Here is a 23,192-nt window from a genome sequence, read left to right as displayed (position 1 = left end):
CCTTAAATACCCTTCCAATAGCTACTTACTTTGCATCCTTCACAAGTCAATGCCCCAAAATGGAACCCTGAGGATGGAGCATTGCACACCTGACAAGGAATGTTACTGATCCCTTTTTCTTCTTTTATATGGCCATCCTTCTGACCTATAAACAAAACAAATATCAATTGTGATCATACAATTTCAGTTAGAGTATTTTCATACAGTTGAAGAGAACTGAATATACTGAACAGGTTTTAATGTTTTGCAATACATGTACTGGAGCTAATTAGGTGAAAGACACAGCTTGTTTGATTAAGTATCAGATTCTCAAAGATCACGTTACAGAACCTTAACTAGAGATTTCCTTTTCATCTAAAAGTGACATTGGGGACCATTAGAGGTAGTTATAATATATGGACCAAGCTTAAAACAAGAGGCCCATGGGCCACATCGCTCATCTGAGGAACAATAGGTATGATAAAATCAGCTTAATGGAGTCATAATACAAACTATCTGGACAATGTACAATAATACATGTAGATCCTGTATAAATAAAATCCATTTTCCCCCTGGATATTGTTATGTTTATAATCATTAGTCCCTTTTCTAACAGGATGATTTTATAGTCATATCATATATTGAGTATTGCAGTTCTCAAAAAGATCCTTAACAATAATTTATATATGGGATATAAACCTACAGCAAACTTTAAACCTTCTTGTGAGGCCAAAGAATTGTCCTGGGGCGAAAGTCTTAACAATTATAAAGAATCATCTGGCTGATTAGTTTCTGAGAAGATTTTTATAGATTTACTCTATATATTCCTTTGTTAAACTTTGACCCCCCATAGTGGCCCAAACCTACCCTCCAGGGGTCATGATTTTCACAACTTTGAATCTACACTACCTGAGGATGCTTCCACACAAGTTTCAGCTTTCCAGGCTGATTAGTTTCTGAAAAGAAGATTTTTAAAGATTTACTCTAGATATTCATATGTTAAACTTCAACCCCCAATTGTGGCCCCACCCTACCCCCGGGGGTCATGATTTTCACAACTTTGAATCTACACTACCTGAGGATGCTTCCACACAAGTGTCAGCTTTGCTGGCTAATTAGTTTCTGAGAAGAAGATTTTTAAAGATTTACCCTATATATTCCTATGTAAAACTTCGACCCCCCCCCATTGTGGCCCCACCCTACTCGCGGGGGTCATGATTTTCACAACTTTGAATCTACACTACCTGAGGATGCTTTCACACAAGTGTCAGCTTTGCTGGCTGATTAGTTTCTGAGAAGAAGATTTTTGTAGATTTACTCTTTTATATTCCTACATAAAACTTCGACCTCCCATTGTGGCCCCACCCTACCCCTGGGGGTCATGAATTTCACAACTTTGAATCTACACTTCTTGAGGATGTTTCCACGCAAGTTTCAGCTTTCCTGGCTGATTAGTTTCTGAGGAGAAGATTTTTATAGATTTACTCAATATATTCCTATGTAAAATTTCAACCCCCCCATTGTGGCCCCACCCTACCCCCGGGGGTCATGATTTTCACAACTTTGAATCTACACTACCTGAGGATGCTTCCACACAAGTGTCAGCTTTCCTGGCTGATTAGTTTCTGAAAAGAAGATTTTTAAAGATTTACTCTATATATTCCTATGTAAAACTTCGACCCCCCATTGTGGCCCCAACCTACCCCCGGGGGTCATGAATTTCACAACTTTGAATCTACACTACCTGAGGATGCTTCCACACAAGTTTCAGCTTTCCTGGCATTATGGTTCTTGAGAAGAAGATTTTTGAAAATTTCTCGAAATTTTTCATCAATTTCTAATTATCTCCCCTTGAAAACGCGTGTGACCCTTATTTTCACAACTTTGAATCCCCTTTGCCTAAGGATGATTTGTGCCAAGTTTGGTTGAAATTGGCCCAGTAGTTCTTGAGAAGATGTTGAAAATGTGAAAAGTTTACGGACGGACAGACGGACAGACGGAAGACAGACAAAATGTGATCAGAATAGCTCACTTGAGCTTTCAGCTCAGGTGAGCTAGAAAGGCTGCAAATTTTGAAGGAATCAAGGGAGACAACTAGAATACCATTGAATAGCAAAGACAAACTAGTGCTCTCCCTTTGGTAAAAGTGCCAAGGAACCCCATGCGTAACACGCATGATGGCAGAGCACACAAGCAAACATTTTTTACTTGCTACCTGGTTTTGTTACTTTCATTACTACCAGCCTGTAGTCTCTCTTCTTATATATAGTGGTAGAGGCCGGGGGTCCCAACACTGAAATGCTGCAGACCCCAAGCATATACATGCACATGTACATTACATCCACAACTTTACTCATTGGCATTTTGATAAGAAAAATCTTTAAAAAATCTGTAACTTGCAATTTCAACCGCATTCCTAATCTAGTGTGCTGTTCTAGCTGGTTTTACATAAAGGTAATATGACGTCTGTTTTTATGTCAAAGAACTTGCTAGAAAATTCATGGATGTTTATAACTTGCTGTAGGTATCTATGAGTGTTGCTTATGTATACTGTTGATCATCTTACTTAGAAGAAAAGAGATCGCATTACTGTGATGACACAGATATGATACATACATGTTCACAAATCAGTAAGTAACCAACTGTTATGAATAATTTATTAGTGTGTGTGTATATATATACTGAGAAGAAATAAACATGACACCTAAGAATATCAATACAGGTACACTTCAAAATAACACGATGTGACAATATGACACAACTGCTCTACAAGCGGAAAAGTATTTTTAGTATCCCATGACCAATGAAAATGTAGTGACCTTGTCTTTAAATTGAGTCTAGCAGATTCCTCTCAAGATCTTAGCTACCGACAATGTCTTTTCCTCATAAAGAGAAGTAAACTTGACAGTTGACATCCAGAATAAATTTCTGACCTATCAAGAACAAAAGTTTGTTAATAAATGCGGTTTTACGTTTACCTAAAAAATAGCTCATGCATATACTTTCTCATATACCTAGGCCATGAAAAACCACCAAGGTCAAATATTGACATGGTATAGAATAATAAACAACTAATTTTTTTGGTAAAGAACAAGTTCACTTAAACTTTAGAGAATATGGGCCCTTTTTATATAGAAAATATCAACAAATTGCTTTTTTTCCTAATATTTCAGCACTGATGGATACTTCTGATTTATGTGCATGCTTATAAACTTCACCAAAATTGGCATACATTTTAAACAATTGAGGATTTTTAAATGCCTGTAGATAATCTAAATCTGGAAAAATCAAACCAAACCTATTTGAATTGACTGTGTCTATTTAAATTAGAAGGAGGAGACCTTTAATTTGACACTATTTTTGAAATATACTTTATGCATAATTTTATGTCTGGAAAATATTGAATGAAACTTTGAAGTTGCATATTAACATAGTGATTAAACAAACATTCCTGACCATACAAAGTGGATAAAAAATGATTGAAAATGTGTCAGTGTTTTACAGTGAGCACATTTGACAAACGTCTACCAGGATAGAACCCACATGACTATTCAAAATAATTTAATTTTTCCATACATGGGTTCAACATGCCTGGGTCACGCAGGTAGTAGCTCTCACTTGCTATGGGAAAAACCTTGAAATTTTCATTTTTAGGTACTAGCCAAATGTTGCACAAACTTCTTTTCACAGAAGTTTTCTAAATGTATAATGCATGTACGTCTTTTGTCTTTTCCTCAAGTTTTGTACACAATAAGGCTGACAGTAAACAAAGGCTTTGAAATGAATGCTCATCCTCGATTTACTATACCAAATCACGAATGTCGGCTGACCCCTATATGGCCTACTATAAAACTTGTTGATTCTTATGATCTAAAAATATCAATAGATGATGTGAGATAAAAAATTACGCTTAATTTGAATCTTCATTTTTTACAGAGTCCATAAGTGCACTCATTCTTAAAAATAATAGTGGCAACAAAATTTGTAATTATATACTTGGGATGTATGTGTTATTGATTCCTCTTTCCTAGTCAAGATGGCATTACAGAATTATGCCTATGAATTCTTCTTTTTTTGGCTGACTCAAGTCACCTCATGTCAAGAGATAAGTACATGTACTAGTACTTAATGATTCAGAAGTTTTCATGATGACTCCAAATATCTTTTCTTTTTTTTTTTTTACTTTCTAAATAACTTTCCATTCATGACGATGCCAAACATCATTTTTTTTAAGATTAAGTGACCTATGTGAATTTATTCATATCAATTCAGTTGCTAGACACTATACATGCAAACATAAAGATTTCATCTAGTACAATTATAGCTTTGATGGAAGCAAACTGAGGTCTCATACTACGTACTTAACATGTATGTATTCTATTGTATGAGATCTTACAAATAACCCAGGCACACCACTCAACAGTGTAAAAATGCACTCCACTGTTTCTATGCTTTAAAATCAATAGTGTAACTGTAAGGGATAAATTCTTAATATTTCAAAATGAACCCCAAAGGAAATCAAAAAGAGGCCTATGGGCCACATCGCTCACCTGAACAACAGCTTAACAACTTAGAATCTATACTATCTGAGGATGATTGCATATTAATAATTTTACAAATTTTAGCAATGTAGATCTTGAGAAGAAGATTTTCAAACATTCGCTCTTTATATTTCTATGTTAAACTTTGAACCCCTCCTGGGGCACCAGTATTTGTGCGGGGATTTTAAAATCTACACTATCTGAGGATGCTTGCATATTTAAATTTCACAAATTTTACTTAAGAAGATTTTTAAACATCTTCCCTTTATACTTTTATGTTAAACTTTGAACCCCTCTCTGGGCCCCTGGATTAGTCTGGAGGTCAAGATTTTACCTATTTAGAATCTTTAATCTATATACAAGCTTTGGTGTAAACACTGGCATTTCTGGTGCAGTGGTTCTTGAGGAAAAGATTTTTTAAGACACACACACTTTTTCGACTGTTTTGCAATTATCTCCCTTTAAAAAAGGGTTTTACCCTTTATTTTAACAATCTAAAATCCCCTTCATATTAAAATGCTTTGTACCAAGTTTGGTTAAATTTGCCCCAGTGGTTCTAAAGAAGAAGTAAAAAAATATGAAAAGTTTACAGATGGACAGATGGATGACTGACAATGCATGATCATAAAATCTCACTTGAAACTTTGGTTTAGGTGAGCTTATTATCTAAATAGTTATGCCAGGCATGGTGCATTGTCACCATTCTTATAACCCCTCCCAACCGATTCCTGATACAAATACTCTTTCCCAAAGGATCACAGATAAGATCTAGTTTCCTAAGCAATTTTCTGCAATAATTAAACATTTCATTATTGAATGTCTCATAACCCTCCACAGCTTTATAGATGCTACACATACCAGTTTGGTTTATATTCACTTAATTAATTAAAAATGTTTAAAAAAAACTAATGACTGACACAGAATGAACAAAAGAGTGACTTATCAAATGACCCTTAAAATAATTAATTTGGTACTTTTTTTTTCTTAATTCATTATGTCTGAGGTTAATGGTCTTGTAAAAAGCTCTTTAGAGAGGCCAATGATAAAGTGACAAGGGAATGGGCAATGAACTTTATAAGAACCAGGTTATCAGGCTAGGACATTTAGACTTACTATTGAGTTAAGACTTAGTTTAATCTGTGTCAGCTTAGGACATATAAACTGTGGGTACCGGCCTGCATAGCTCAGTGATATAGCACCTGACGAAAAAATATAGGGGTCCCAAGGTTTGATTCCTGCTTGAGCTTACATTTTAAAATTTTTTTTTATCTATTACTATTCTAACAATAAAGGCTACGAACTTCTACCCTGCCATGATAAAATTCAACAATCTTTCACCCTATAAAGGTGGTATTGGACATCTGTCGATATTAATGTGGATTAAAGTACATTATAATTCAAATGCTTTCACCAGCTTAAAATTTTCTAATTTTACAATATATAACAAAAAAATACTTTTTAAAAATTGTTGGAAAGGTAAAAATTTGAAAATTCTAGCCAAACTCATGACTTACAAATTCGTAGTCAACCCTCTAACCCACTGTGCTACGCTATTTCACCTGAGATTGATATCACAAAACTGCGATGGTGTGGATAGGTGAAAATCTATACCGCGAGGATGCGCGTTTTACCCGAGTTACCTGTGCTAAACCTTGATCAATTTCACACCATGAGAACTCGCAGTAAATACGCAAACCGCGTTGGCTGTAGTGTAAGTGACAATTTTGGGAAAGAAACTATTTATATAATTACACTTGATTTTACTGTTTACTATGATAAATAGTTTAAGTTACAATATGGAGGTGTCCCATATACAATATGGAGGTGTCCCATATACAATATGGAGGTGTCCCATATACCACCTTAAGGAGGTTGGGAGGTCAACAAATTAGCCATTAAATCTGACTTAAATGTTTAGAGATGATTATTTCTAGCTATGAACTATTTCTAAGTAAAGAAAAATTGCATAGGTATTTCAGCTTTGAATTTGAAAAAATTTGAAAAAAAATTTTGAGTTTGAATATTTCATTTATTTTTTATATAGAGCTCATTGCAGAAAAAAAATTACATATACATGTATAAAGCGGGTTATGTATTTTTTCTGAAATGTCGCCACCTTCACATCCAGCATTTAAATCACCAAAGAAAGCATTTTACTGTTTAAACAAGAGAAAAACTGTCAATGTGACAGTTATTTGTACAATGGGGTACCCTATATGCAATGCTCTGCAAGAAAATTTCCTTCAGAAAACCTGGTTAACAAAAAATATGAATTATAAATAAATGATCAACTTTTTACTTTTCAGACTATCAGAATGGCAATGGGCAATCAAGCAAAAGCATTTTTTTCTATCATGATATGGTTGCACCTTTTGCTTTGGAACATGAAAGAAAACAAGTGAAAAAACATTTATAGATATTTGATATGCAAATTAGCATTCCATCAATGAAATCAACAGCCAATCCTTCAGTAATATGATAATCAGCCTACAAAATTTTAGCACACCCCAAAAAAGCAAACTGTCATGCTGTTAATAAAATGATAATACTTACTTGGTATACTCATGTTAAGGGACAAACATTTCTGGAACCTGCAGTACTGACACTGGACTCTGCTCTCCTTTGTGATTTTACAGTTCTTTGCCTTGAGACATGTATATTTAACTTTCTGTTGCCTTGAAGCTCTCATGAAGAATTTCTGAAAAAGTCAATTTCATTTCTGATCATCACAATATTTTTCAACAAAAGAATGATGATTAAATGGACTTCTGGAATTAAAAGAATTTTTCAAGGAAATAAAGTCTTTATAGTTTCTTAATGAAATCATTGCTGGAGATAATAAAATTCAAGGTCTCCTGAGGTTTGAAATCGACAGGTAACTGTTTAATTTTTAAGTGGTCAACTTCGAATTGAAATTAACCAAACAGTGCTTTTACACAGAATTCTCCCAGTTAAAAATTATCTGAAGAACATAAAAGCTATTGATAATGATGATTGCACATTCTGTGGTAATTCCGCTGAAACTATTGAGCATATTTTCACTAGTTGTTCCCATTCATTAGCTATGTGGAATCGGTTTAGTATTCACATATGTAATACTACTTCAGAAAGAATGGGTTTCAATATATCAAATGTTATTTTTGGAGATTGTCCTCTTCTAAACACAAACATGGTTGTGAATTTCCTTATATTATATGGAAAACTATTCATTTTTTACTGTTCTAAACAAAACAAACTTCCATATTTATCTGCTTTATTCTGTTACTTAAAAGTGAAATATGAAATTAAAAAATGTGTATCTTATAAAAATTCTGAAATGAAAATATTTGACAAAAAATGGTCTTTGTGGAGAAATATTTTTCAATAGTAGACTTATATACTTTCTTTTTTGTGTACGCTGGTTGTATCAACTATATTCCTCAAGCTATTTATTCTATATTCCTGTTGAGATTGTATGATTGTGTGTATGAATGTCTAAGTGAAAAATTATAAATTGCAAATAAAAAAAACAAACCAGACAGTGCTCATTTAATTGTCAAGTGCAAATAAGTTTTTAGTGTGCAACTTGTTAATTCAATCTGAGAGGATTTTTTTTCATTTACTGCTACTCAAATTTGTAAACAGAAAAGTGCTCCACAGTTACCGGTAATTGTAAGAGTGTAAGAGGCACGTTTAAGTATAATTTGCTACAGATGCAATGTGACCTTTCATGAATACACTTTACACAGACTGTTAGAATTTTTAGAAGTTGATTTTGAAAACATCTCTTATCATAAAATTACCATTGGGGGGGGGGGGGGGGGTGTTGAGGGTCCTGACTAACTCTATGGTACACTATAAGAAACAAGTATTGTCTATCTAATAATTAAGTATCCATTTCAGTTTATGAAACAGACACCTACTTTTTCTGTGAAATTTGTCTACTACTTCTCAATCTTAATAAAACAACTTTTAAAAGAGGGACCACAAGTTAATGAAAATACTTCAATGCAAAGTCCACTGTTTTATTATCGGGTGACAAATAGAAAATCTTATGAAGCACTAATTTACTGTAATTTAATTAAAGCAAACTAAGGCTATTGGCACAACTTAAACAAATTAAAAATAAGTAGTTAAAGTCATATTTCTAAAGTTGGAATTCAGACCATGTGCTTATAATAAAAACAAGCAATGCCACAAGATGAAATCTATTAGCGTAACATCCTATTGGAAAAGTAGGACATCTCGTCTGCAATATCTACCTATTGTGTAAAAATGATTAGAATGATATGATAGTCAATTCAGTGCCATATATGATCAGGAAATAAAGAACCTTATATATACATAATTATATAGATGTATTTGATATTTAGTATATATACATGTACTATCTTTTATATCTTATCATTTTTTGGGTAATTGCATCTAAACTTATGCCCATTTGCTCTACTCAGGAAATTATTCTTAAAACAGTAGCGTGCATTTATTAAAAACAGGTTTGAAGTTTTATTTGGGCATGTTACGAGACAAATTTGAGTTTTTCTGTACAGATAATCCAAACAAATCGATACAAAAAATTCCCCTTATGAAATTTTAAAATTTTAATGCCTAACAGATATGTATTTAAGTAATATATGTTCTAGCACCAAAAGGCTATTTGCAGCATATTACAATGTATTATCGATAAATAATAATCATCAGGATATGATATGTCATGATTCAAAAGATCATCTAATTTTACAAAAGTGAGAAATGATGGAGATATACAGTGGTATGTGGGGGTTTTTTCAGTAAAAATCAACAGTACTGCATGCAAATAAGTGATAATTAAATATTTTACATAATTGTCATTTTTATGGGATGGTAAATACCAGTACATGTACATATATTTATAAATGGTATTTACCATCGCAATTTTTTCCCTAGCTCCCAAAACTGACTGAAAAAGACTTTCAATGTGATTTACCAAAATCACAATACAAGACCCTTAATTGTTATTTGTCAGGTTGCTGAAAAAGTCTAATAGACTATTTTCTATAGCTAGTGCCATATCATCAAGAAAGATAACTACTGTGAAAGCTAAAATGACAAAGCAATCATACTAACAGGAAAAGTTACAGTACCTTGCAAGCTTCACAAACAAAAGCTCCGCAGTAAAACCCAGCCGCTTTGTCCCCACAGACTTGACAGGGATTGCGGGTTCCGAGGGCCCAGCGTCGCTCCTTCTTCAAAGCCCCTTCGGTGGTCATTGCAGTACTGTCAGGCACTTCCTCGCTACTCTTCGATTCACTTATATTGTCCGTCTCAACCGACAGCAATGTCTTAATGTCTGTGATTAGCGTGTTTGGATTTTCCACTGACTGGGGAGTCGAAGGCCTTATTTCACAATTTCCTTCTGTGATATCGAGTTCACTGACTTCAACCTTCTTGTTGATTCTCTCAATCAGCTGACCAACACTGAGTCCGTAGCGATATCCCAGAGAGGACTTGGATGGCCTTTGCAGGCCCTGAGCTGTCTGGACCACTTTATATGACTCTGTGCGAGAGGCTGGGAAATTGTTCTCAAATTCAGGAACACTCCCCTGGTAAAGATGTGAGAAGTATTTTTTGGGATGCAGAAGAGAGTTTGTATATTCAAAAAACTCCTGTTCTATAGCAAAAGGTTCCATGCTCCTTTCCAGGACCTAAGGAAAAAGAAGTCACCACACATGAATCTCTTATAGCTATTAACAGACATTTAGACTTATTGAGCACATGCATCTTTCTGTATCTGGTTTGACTATAAACCAATAATTGTTCTGAAAAGATCCATCCAAGGTATTCAAAGTCATCAATAGGCTATTCTTTTTCTTGTGAAATACATTGATGATGTAGTATGAGTCATTGTCTTCTTGAATTATTATATTTTTTCAAGGTCTTTGATATGGAAATAATAATTAATTATTTCTATAGACAAAAAAAACCCATGTTATTAAGAAATCATCAAATGCTCAACTACAATACATGTACATTAAATTTGTTTATTTTTTATTCATCAAAAAGAATTATCTGTTTAATCTACAGATAGCAAGAAGTTTTTAAGATCCATCAATGTGAATATGGAATTACTTTCTTTGTGAATAACAAGCACAGCTTCTCTTTAATCATTTGGTTAATGCAAATCATTTCTGTTTCACTTCAATTCATAAAATGTATTGTAGTTCCCCACAAAATGACAAACTGGAAGAATCAAAGTACTGAGTGTACTTGAAGCAGAGTTAAACTGTTATCGAATAAGAAAAACAAGGATTTTTCCACACAATCTATACTACTACCGTATTTTTGGGAAATTAGGTCGATACTTTTTTCCCCTGACATGTGGACCTCGCCCTATTCATCGCTTCGCCCAATTTATGTTTTTTTTTTTTTTGGTTGGAATTTTGCAAAAATTTATGCAACCCTCCAATAAAATCATGAGTGTTTACTATAATACTGCTTGAATTTCTGTGTAAAAATCATATGGATTTTAATCAATACTGTAGTAATTTATCATTTAAACAAAATTAAATGTAAATAGATTTATTTCTTCTTACATTTCTTACTTAGATCACTGACTGAATCATTAAATGCTGTCATGCATTTTGATCGTGTGCTTACGATAAACAGGAAATCACTTTCGCGCGGTTAAAGTAAAATGAGAACCGTACAAAGGGTCATTACGGGGGGAAATATCGTCGGGTAGAAATTAAAAAAAAAACAATTTGTTATCATAATAGAATACATGAACAAGTTTTTTTCTGTATATTCAACATAAAACTTTCGGTGAAATTTAAGCCAGGTGTCTCTGAAATCAGTCTGGGTAGCGCTGACTTTGTTTATACACAGTTGAACTCTCGGCACATGCTACTCATGCCTGCAGGCTTCAATAAGATCAGAGGTTGACTCGTGTGTATATACACAGTAAAAAGTCACACAGAGACACAGGGTGGCATGTGCTACCGTAGTCGTGCCTCCAGGCTAGGTAACTATCCCCCGGTTAACACCAGTTTGTACACATGGCAGGGAAGTAATAAAAAACGATCTTAAATTAAAACTGGCCGTACTGAATTATTTGGTTTGAAAATGTTGACGCAATTTCAGACATTTTCTTACGATGTTTTCAAGAAATACATTTAATTTCCCTTTTGTTTAAAACTGTGAAATAAGATTAAAGGCTACTATATGATAACGTTATTGGTTTAAACCATTTATTCATTAGAACTAGCGCTAATTTTTCGACCAATTCTTCGAAGTCAACCTATTTATACTTTTTTTTATTTTATGGCTAAAAACGGCCTCCTTCGCCCAATAAACCGTATCGACCTAATTTCCCAAAAATACGGTATATTAAAATAATAGACTGGAATTTTTGGGATTTAATACCGAGAAATTGGTACTGTCTTTTGTTTTATATATTTTAAACATCATTGGTATTTGAAGATTACCAATTTGTTTTATTTTTTCTCAATCAAGCTTCACTTAATAATAATCAACGAAAATTCCTAAAAAAAATCCCGAAATCATCTGGATTATTTGGGATTTTACACTCTGCACATGCGATTACATTCACACTAAATTACGGGAGGCTCTTTAGTTTATGTTTCCACAATATCACATTTGCATGGATAAAAAATGATAATACAATTATGTGTAAATTTTCATTGAAAATTTGTGATATAATCTGTTCATCAAAGAAAATACGGGAGATAACTCTAACTCAGTGCATTTAATATGAAAAATCCCAAGAGTTCCGAATGTCAACATTGTGTGTGAATTTGAAGCGAGTAAAAAATGTTTTTGAATTTTTCCCTAATATGAATTAAATTTTTAGATGAAAGGTATTCACAGCCTAAAAATGGTTTGTTATGAATAATTTGACTGTCATTTTCAATGCGGCGCAGCTTCATTAATTTTCTCCAAAATCGTTTTGGAGCAATTCTGCAATTTTTTGCTACATTACGGGTATATGGTAGGTATTTTAATTAAAGATGGTGAAGGCCGGTCCCAAGACACATTTCTATTATTCTAACTAAGCAGATTGTAGTGAAATAAATAGCAATATTGTAGGCTTAAAGCTTGGTTATGTAAATGTCAACAATACGGTGTGTCAATGTATCTGTTTTGTAAATGTCCGATATCATATGCAATGTCAACCCGTGCACGCACGGGTCATAGACTAGTGTGCATGTGTGTGTGTATAAATATATATATATATATATATATATATATATATATATGTGTTGTGCTATAAAATAAAATCATAAATCCATCAATTTTATCCCTAAGTAAAAACCTATCCTTATTTAGTACATGTACTGCCACTATGGCAACAACCATCTTTAATAAACAAGCTAAATATATTGTCATGCATTTTGTTTATTTATCTCTAAAGTGTCTCTATTCATGGAGTGTATAAGATAGTTCTTGTTTTCTAACTCACAGAGACTGTCATATCTTAATATCATGACTTACGTAAAAGCTGGGGATAAAATTTTTCCAATTAAAGTTAAGAATATCGCAAAGTTTCAACAACTTTTGACAGGTAGCAGAAAAACATACAATACAACTAGACACGATCTCGTTGCGAGCAACGAGTGGGTCTTCCGTCTGATTTTTGAATAGATTAGATTAAACTTATCACTTCAAAGATAAAATCGTAGATCTAAGCGAAAAATAGTAAAAAAAAAAAAATTGCGGCAATCGGGGCTTGAACCCGGGTCACCTGGGCCATGTCCACGACTCTATCGACTGAGCTACTCAGACTCTCGCTTCAAAACTTTGACGCTTAATTTCTCGAGAATGCCTGAATTACCTGAAAGCACCTTGTTGCGAGCAACAAGTGGGTCTTTCGTTTGATTTTGAATTGATAGGGTTCAATTTAACTGTTTACATTTGGTATGATTTACTATCATATTAACTTCCTTTTAAACTAATTTTTCAACCTACACTGCGAAATGCAGATTTCCGGAAAACGTCATTTTTAAACTTCAATATCTCTGCAATGCGTTGTCCGATTTTAAAACGGTTTTCAGTTTTGTATTCAGTACAAAAATGTCAACAAAACACATATGCTTTAAAATTCCAAAAATCGAAATATTAGTATCACTTCCGGTGACGACCGGAAATGACGGACGACCTGCTCATATTAAAATTTGATAAGTTTAAAACATATTCTGATGGAAAAAAAATTGTAGATTATTTGGTTTAAAAAAATTTTAAAACACAATTTTCCAAAAATGCTGTTTGAGCGGACCGGAAGTGACGGACGATCGTAGTTTTACCTGATCGGCCCTAGAAATTCAAAAATCTTGAAATTCTTGAAATTCTTGAAACTTTCAATTTTCTATCTTTAATCGTTTTTGCAAAAAAGGGAGGACAAGATCACTTTTTACAAAAAGAAAAACGAATATAACGGCCGACCGGAAGTGACATCATCAACAAAAATGTACAAGATAAAAGACCTTGATATTTTGTATTATTCGTGAAATTTTCATAAAAATCCATTGAAGCATATTTGAGATATTTGAGTTTTAAGAAAAATGTTAAGAAAAAAAAGAATAATAATAGTGAAAAATAGAGAAAAAGAAACCTAACAAAAACAATAGGGTCTTCCGTTGGAAACGGAAGACCCTAAATAGAAGGCTTAAAAGAGTCAGAGGAGTACTCCCTAAGTTGTATGTGAGAATGAGTTCATTTAAACAATAAAAAACTTTCTTTGGTGATTCATGCGGAAAATGAAGGTAAGCCATATTGCAGAAAAAATACACACTGTAAACCAACTTTTATTTGTGGCGACTTTATTTCATGAATAACCTGAGATAAACTTGGTCGGGGCAACTAATTTTCTATATATATCATATATATAAACTTCAAAAATGTTGATGTGAAGCTAACTCAGCTTGAATAAATCGCTCATTGTGAATTTGCCACCACTTATCCGTCATCTAACAACATCCTACACAGGGTTTCTTTAATTAAGTGGCTCTTTTGCTAGTGAAATTACTATAGTGTTATTATAATCAATCTCATTAGAATCGGATCATTGGATCCACTCACGTTGATCGGTACGGTATATTACTTCTTGATTTCTGACATTCAAAAGCATTGGTACGCTTATGTTAACCAATCTAATATACATCAAATATGGACAAATTTTGAGCTGCCATAATCAAAATTGTGTCGATAGCCTTATTACACTTAATAAGATACAGCGTATGTGATATATTGAATCTTCAACGATTCTCTCATTCATTACACCTTACCTAGTTCAAAAATAAAATTCATATACATGTAAATTCTACCACTAAAATATTATTGTTACAATTTATCTAATCATCCATTTTTATCTGCCATATGCCTAATCTGCTATATTTAATTTCTTTAACACAGAAACATATTTATCCGTCTGCAAAAATAAACATGATAAATATATTTGTGAGCAGAAGTTGCTCGCAAATCCTGCTAATAGTATTCACTCACATATCATACTTATCATACTCAAGCAGCCACAGTTAGGAGCGAGCTATGCGGAATTAGGACCATGGATTGAGACAATGCCTAAATTAGTTGCCATGAGCTCCATATTTTCAATGAGGGCTCTCTTGCTCACCAAATCCCTATGCACTTGGTGTGCTTGCTAACTGCAAATCAGTAGCCTAGGGAGAATGATCTTTCCTGAACTTGTCAGTACCATTAAAGCTATGTTCTACGCCTATAACCTGTGTGTCAATAGTGAGAGATGATTTGCTTATCAAATTTATTCCATCATGTAGTTTGTCTTTTAAATTCCTATTATAGGAATTTCATTTTCTTTTTCTTTTTTTAACATTTAATGCATTTCCTTTCATGATCAATAGAGCCTAAAGTCTCCTTCTGGCAAACAACACCTGATCTAAAACACATTTCACTTCATTTTTTTTTTTTTTTTTGGCAGATATCCCTTCCTTTCAATAGCTAAATAAATTGTTCTCAGTTTCTCTGCTTAAGTCAAAGAGTACTGTAAATATTGTAGCCAGTCTGGTTTAGAATGGGGGAGGGAATGAATATGACACATCAATACAATTCATCTTATCTTTCAACGCCTTGACAGTGAATTTTCTACATACCAAATGAAGTTAAGGTAATTCCTCAAAAAAAGATGAAAATGATTAAAGAGAAGTGATGACAACTAGATAAATTAAAAAGAACATTTTAAATCACACAAAGATCACCAGGTGACCTACAATATAAATAAACCAAAGACATTTTTTCACCAAAAAAAGAAATGAATGTTACAAGTAGAATTTTACCTTCTTTATTAACTAGCTTAATAATGCCTAAGCTTTTCTGATAAAAAATTGTTATGCCTGCATCAATATTACCATCATCAAATCTAATATTTTCATGTCAGGACCAATGAGCCAATTTCAACCAAACGGTGTCAGGAGAAAATGTACCCAGGAGAAAACGTACTCTAGACTTAGGGTACATTTTCTCCCATGCTCTCAGAATAAACCTACCCTACTTAAATCATAACCAGAATATGGAATATTTTTAAAAACTATTTAAATACATTAAGATACCGTTATAATCATATGAATTTAATAATATCTTGAATATATCCCTTAATGTAATTCTTATTTGAATGTTTCTTTTTTTTTAATGCTTGGATACAATTTAAGCTTAAAATTTTTAAACTTTATTTTACCTATGTTTAAAAATAACAAGGAACAACAGGTTTTATGTATTAATTGCTTACATAGTTGTTATATTGGTGAAAATTCTTATATATTTTCTGTGTATAATGTCTTGGGTACAGTTCTAATGGATACGTTTTTTCCAGCATTCAACGAAAATTTTAGCATTCTTATGTAAAGGGCTTCAATTTTTACCAAATTAAGTGCCAAATCCTCTTATTGGGAAGTTAATGTTTTAAAAACTTAAAATAAGGTGGATGTTTCAAAATTTTCATTTTAAGAATTAATTCACCAGAAACATTTATACACGTATTAATTGTGTTAATGTAAGTTTGTTCAAATAAATCCATCAAATCTGCTGGGCTTTTTTTTCATGAATCATGCAAACAACACTAACACAATCGATACATGAATCTTGGAATCGATACATGCACTATATTTGCCATGACTTTGTTTACTACTTGAGACACCTCTGGGATTTGGGTTCATTGGTGATAAAGAAACACATGTATGAACTACCAGCCAAGATTTTGACACCAGAGATTTCTTTGGCTATTTGATAGGTCCCTCTGAGATGACCCCATATAGAATGTTGCTAGATTTTGTATTATAGCATATTGTAGAGGAGGGGAATTATATGCAAGTCTAATTTTAATTGGATTGAGATGAAATGCAATGATTTGACTCAGGTGAGCACTATTCTCCATGGACCTTTTATTCATTTTAAAAATCTTTTGATTGATGATTTGAAGACAACATACACTGTACTAGAAAAAAAATATTTTGATGACTAACGATGGAAAACACTTTAATAAATAATTATTAAGCATATCATCGATTACATGAATACTGGTGGAAACAAGCCTTTGAAACAATTTTAAGATAACAAGAGATGTTTGTGAAACACTTATGCCCCCTTCCTTGGAAACATCTGCCAAGAAAATGAATATAAACTGCAAATAATTGGAATTTTTCAAAGTCCAAGGCACATAACTCAGTCAAAAATTGCTTGATCATACCCAAAATCAACCTTGACCTAGATATAATGATGATAAATTTGAATACCAAATTTCATTTCAAAAGGTGCAACCTCTGCAAAGAAAATGAACGGAAACTGCAAGTAATTGGAAATTTTCTACGTCCAAAGGGCATATCTCTGTCGAAAAATGGCTTGATCCTACCCAAAATTGAACTTGACCTAGATATTACATGTATTATGATAAATCTGTATACCAAATTTCATTTCAATATCTGCAACCTCTGCGAAGAAAACGAACGGAAAATTTTGGTGGAGTGAGCGACAGAAAGAGCTAGAGACAAACAGCAGCAAAGCAATATGTCCTCCCTTAGAATTGAAAAAGTCTGAAAAACTTGAACTAAAAATAATGCTGAAAATTTTTTTTAAAAATTGGCTAACTCTGTTGTTGGGATGTGCCATGACCATTTAATGTGTTGGGGGGGGGGGGGTGTTACATTCAAAGGCCGATTTTCAAAAATGGTCTATTGTGTTGGATCTCAATTTGGCCTAAATGTCTGAGAAGATAAATTTCAAGTGGCAGGCTGCAGCTAAGGTGAAAAATTATCCCAACTGGTGCAGCCAACCAGGAAATCAATTTATCAGGAATACGAATGACCTAATTAAATCAAAACTTAGAGGCATAATTATATGTACAATGCTCTTGCATTTTTTTAAAGAAAAAAATACCTGAAAAAATGTAAATCATTTTTAACGCAGTCCAGGTAAAATCCAGAAAAGGTAATAAAGACAACATTAATGTCTATATTATCTCTATACACATTTAAACTCCGACATTTAACATATATATGACACATTTTTGCAACATACTCTATATACTAAAACATGTCTGATGATTAAAATGAATAACACTTTGACTGATCAACATGTCATTCATCATTTGTGTGTATATATAGTTTAAAGCAATATGAGCAGTATTTCAAAGAATTTTATTTACTATTAAAAATGTCCTATCTTTATAATAATTTAACTCATGGTAAACTGGTAACATAATTTAAGCTTTCACTCATAAAGATAAAACAAACTGAGAGATTTTATAAAAAAAAAAAAAATAATAAAAAAAATAAATAATTAAGAAAGAAAGAAAGATTTCTGTAATATAGAATTACATGTATATCAGAAAAAAGTTTAGTCCAGGACAACAATTATAAATACCGTATAACTAAAATAAACTCTTAATAGATCTAGTTGTTCATTCAAATGCAACATAAACAGAATGACCTTGACATGTATAGCTCAAATTTTATCATTCTGCTTGATTTGGCTTTTTCCAGTATTTACTGCCATCTTAAAATTTACATGTACCTACCATGAGATCCTCACAATTCCAAAGTGATGGAATTGATTGAGATTTAATTTCCTGTTTCCGATAATTTCTTTTGTAATTTTTTTTCGAACCTTCATCCGTAACTTGCTCATGAACCTTTGATCCTACAAAAGATCCACGACCTAGAATGATACACAACCCTTAAACCTCTGGTCTCCTGTCACATGTATTTCAATAAACACTATACAGTAAAACACGCTTATAACGAAGTCCCAGGGACGGCAAATTTAACTTCGTTATAAGCGTAATTCGTTATATCCGTCAAGTTTACAACATGAAATAGAGACTTGGGGAATGAAATTCACTTCGCTGTAAGCGTCAATTCATTATAAGCGTGTTCGCTATAACCGTGTTTTACTGTACACAGAAGTTGCAAATATGCTACAAAAAAAAAGATAAAGAAAACTTTAATATGGTGGTATGGTACACTTCCATATTATGACATATTTTTCCTATAGAAATAAAAACTAAAATGAAACACAATTCTTTTAAAAAAAATTCCCAAAATTTTACCTAGAACAGCATAATATAATATGGGTTAACTACAAATCTTTAACATATGAGTTTGATTCCCACCGCGGCTTTTATAACTTTTACCTTTCCAACAACTTTTAAAACATTTTTAGGGGGTCAAATATTGTCAAATTTGAAATTTCTAAACTGGTGAAAGTATTTTGATTAAAATGTACTTTTAATCAAATTAATATTGACAGGTGTCTCATATAATCTTAAAGGTATGTATGGCATATATACTCAGAAACATTAGTTTGAAAATACTTTTTTAGCAACTCGCGCAAAATATAATAATTTACTTTCCATTTTCTTTCTTTTGTATTTCTGACTCGAAAAAAAATACAAATGTTCTGATTAACATGGTTACACGATTCTAGCTTCAATTTATCAACAACAATGAATAATTGAGGTAGTTAGGAGGATGAAATGAGAGCATTTTTTTAAATCTTATTTCAAAAAACAAATAAGACCATAAAAACACTGAGATAAATAATAGATTTTGGTATTTGAATGCATTTGAAAATTTGCTGTTTATCAGGTAGTGTTGTGTAAAGGTGTTAAAAATAGGTCTTGCTCAAATAAACAAGCATTGAACATGTAGACAAATACTGTAGGCAGTAAGTGTTTATCAGAGTCAATTAATACTTTAATTTTGATGTTCTGTACATACCACATAACTGATATGCCATACACACCTTCACCTTCGCTAGCCATGGGTTTACGATCTGCAGCTTTTAGAGGAGCGGAGTAGATCGTAAACCCTTGGCTTGCGAAGATGCACACCTTTAACATTTACAATATTATATTGTCTGCAAGATGTAACAACCACTGTAATAGCAGCATATGATGCAACAGTAAAATTTATGGATCCACTGGGAGACTTCCCCTCAAGCTGAATTAATTTTCTAAAGACATTTCAAGAAAAAAATATAATTGAACAGGGAGTGAACAATTTTTAAGATATTGAACAATACATTATCAAATATTAGAGACAGGTATGGCCTTGGATATTATTGTTAAGTATATTGTTAATATAGGGTAAAATTGGGATGATATCACCAGTGTCTTGTGTTCTAAGTGTAAGAAAGATGGCTTCGGAAGGTAAAATCATTTTCAATGTTTCCTTTTTGACACGTAAAGTCAGAGTTCACTAAGGTAAAAGTGTCCTCAATGACATTACAAATTCTAGATTCTGACGATGGACAAAATGTATATGGAGAGGCTCAGAATAAATAAAAAACATTGTAACAATGCATACATACAGTACGGTATTACGTTTGATATGTAGTTCACTGTGACATCTTTTCTATATAGGAAAGTAGAACAGCTACTAGCACACATAATGCACATAATTTATATTACAATATTCCTGCCTAAAGCAATTTGCATTGGAGAATGATCTATTTTTTTGTGTGTCTCATTTTGAACATATTATTGATTTACACTGTATCAGACAGCCTCAAATATCATGAAATAATTTGATTTTAATTTTTTTAACAACCTGGTGTAATTGTAATGCAAAAGACAGCTGCTTCTCTGAAATGGGGTAAATAAGTTTAAACTTAATTTTTGAAAGTGGATGTGAATTAATTCAGGGCTCCCATGCAGCCTTTCAATTATCAAACTCAGAATGAACCAACCGTAGGATATAATTTTGACAACAGAATTTTTTTTTAAACCTTATTAAGAACATTATAGAGCAGTATTGAACTCCAAGCAATCATACTTCTGTTCAACATAGTAAATATAAATGTAACACAAACTGTCACAAAGTACTGAAATTCACCATGCTTGTTTTACAGTGCTATTCACATGTATGGATTCATTCGATACAACTTTTTCTGGGACAAATAACAATTACAAAATTATAATTTGATATCATTGGAACAAATGAGAATTTAATTTTTCTTTTAAAGTGTCAATTCTAATATTTTTTGATTTTGTTTTGTAAAAATCTAATAGATCTTAAATATATGTATATTTGCATTTTGATTTCCCCCAGGTAATTTTTCCTCTAAAATTAGCTAGGTCACACATACCAAAAATCTTTAATACCTATTTTACTTTGAAATTATGGCCAGAACATATACAAAAGTTGTATCATGATTTACACATTTTACAATCAAAGTAATTCAATATACCGGTAGTAAAACCTAATCCCTATAATCCTTTTCAATTTGTATTTCAATGGACAGTTTATAATATAAAACATGAGTGTCTGTTAATTTTGTCCTAATCCATTAGTATTTGAAAATTAAGTTACTTTAAAAGTATAAAACGTTGCTTTGAGATAGTTCCAGATGTAAAAAAGAAAAGATAAATTATAAAAAAAATCTACTTTTAACTATAAGGAAGGAATTGTTTTTTAATTGCCAAAAAATCACTTTTTTAAGATACAGAGAGCAAATATAAATCAATTTAAAGGAAGTAAAAGCTTAAACCATTTTATTAACCTTTAAGACTCATAGTCTCTGTGATCCCATTCTGGAGCCAAAACGTACTATATATATCTTAAACACATCAAGTTATATATACATTATAATGACATATCTGCAATTCATCAATATATAGGATGCAACTTAAAACACAGGTCTGCATTCAAACAAATTTTTGAGAGAGAGAGTATTATGTATACTACTGTCATATGACCAATTCTCTCCAAGGACCATTCTTGCAGACACATTATATTCTGTCCCAAGATATCCTGGATTCACATTTGGCTTAATTGTTTGATATTTATAAATACCTCAGGGTTCAAACGATTCATAGTTCATTCAAAAGTATGAAAAATTTCTCAGATTTCTCAGTCGAAATGCCCCTGTTAGCTTATCAGGTTTCAATACAATGCCAAAAAAAGTGATGTCTAAAAGAATTTGTATTGCAGCAAGCCCGGATGATAACGTTGAAAAATTGTGCGATGTATTCTGTGTGTATTCCAAATGGAGAAAAGATGTAAACATTCCCCATTATAAATCTCCGTAAGGAATCCGTTTTCGTTTCTGTGAATTTTTCTGAGTGAAAGATGATAATGTGTCAATGAAATTATCTTGAAAAATATCCCTTACAACTATTTCAATTGCACTTCTTTCACAGGTATGTGACACATATTTTTATTAAAAATCGTCCAAATGTGCTGCATAGATATCCTGGGACAGACTATAATAATTGATACATCATTTTATCAACACATAAAATAATATACGAAAGATGACGACTCAAAGCACTGGCGAGAAATGATACTTTGTGAGAATTGGTCGCACATCAGGACAGAGATTTCAAGAATCCCAAAACAAAGTTAATATTCTACTTTCACATTACTGTTAAAGCTTTGACCATTATGAATTCAATTACATACATTGATATTATTTGATACAGGGAGATTATACAGAATGTAAATCAGATGATAAAATTAATATATAGTATACAAGAACAAAACTTACATGTTGTTTACCCTATAGAGTTCCTTGGTGATAATTACGAGTGCAGAAATAATCGGTCCTTGTCACCACTGGCGTCTCAAACATTGAGCGAACTCGACCCAAATAAAAGATTATTCCGTGTCTAATACAGTTAAACTGATGATGTTGAACACCTCACTTGGATTCAAATATAGTTCCTCGTGACCCATATATGTACTTATTGGTTAATTTACGTGTGAATTGTTGTACATACTAGTTTTCGGCAGTTTATCAAAATGACAGCTTGTTACCACCAAAGTCAAGCTAGCACGCACTAACTTCAACGCACTAACTCCGTTCTAAATATGCTTATCGACTAGTTTTTCGATCCCGACGGGAAAATATCCCTCGGTAAATAGGCGCAAGGCGCCTAAACTAGGACTTGTGACAATTAGGTGACCCCGGATTCCTGAGGGTGGGGGTCCTGCCCGGGGGTGACTGGTCTCAGAACCTTCAATAATTATGCCGTTCTTGGCGCCAGGGGGCCCTGAATAATCGTTATAATAACTATATTATCATATTATATAGGGACATAAACAAGGCGCAGGGCGCCTAAACTAGGACTTGTGACAATTAGGTGACCCCGGATTCCTGAGGGTGGGGGTCCTGCCCGGGGGTGACCGGTCTCAGAACCTTCAATAATTATGCCGTTCTTGGCGCCAGGGG

General features: G+C 32.9%; 1 protein-coding gene across 3 annotated transcripts in view; it reads right to left on the bottom strand.

Moving 5' to 3' along the window:
• The window catches only part of LOC105320846 (vitamin D3 receptor A), a 37,380-nt gene extending 14,608 nt beyond the window's left edge, over positions 1 to 22,772 (bottom strand). Inside the window, exons 1-5 of one of the 3 annotated variants that reach the window (XM_020064308.3) lie at positions 22,509 to 22,772; positions 18,538 to 18,677; positions 9,623 to 10,183; positions 7,074 to 7,218; positions 30 to 145 (exon numbers count right to left, since the gene is read on the bottom strand). In XM_020064308.3, coding sequence (XP_019919867.3) covers positions 30 to 145; positions 7,074 to 7,218; positions 9,623 to 10,183; positions 18,538 to 18,540 — 825 coding nt within the window. In that variant the 5' untranslated portion in view covers positions 18,541 to 18,677; positions 22,509 to 22,772. The remainder of the gene's footprint in view (positions 1 to 29; positions 146 to 7,073; positions 7,219 to 9,622; positions 10,184 to 18,537; positions 18,678 to 22,508) is intronic. The other 2 variants (XM_011418962.4, XM_020064309.3) reach the window with 2 other exon arrangements.
• Between the last annotated feature and the right edge of the window lie 420 nt (positions 22,773 to 23,192).

Source organism: Magallana gigas, chromosome 6 (assembly GCF_963853765.1).
Source record: "Magallana gigas chromosome 6, xbMagGiga1.1, whole genome shotgun sequence".
NCBI classification, from domain to species: Eukaryota; Metazoa; Mollusca; class Bivalvia; order Ostreida; family Ostreidae; genus Magallana; species Magallana gigas.
Note: the sequence above shows the minus strand (reverse complement) of the source record. Positions and strands in the feature narration are given on the sequence as shown.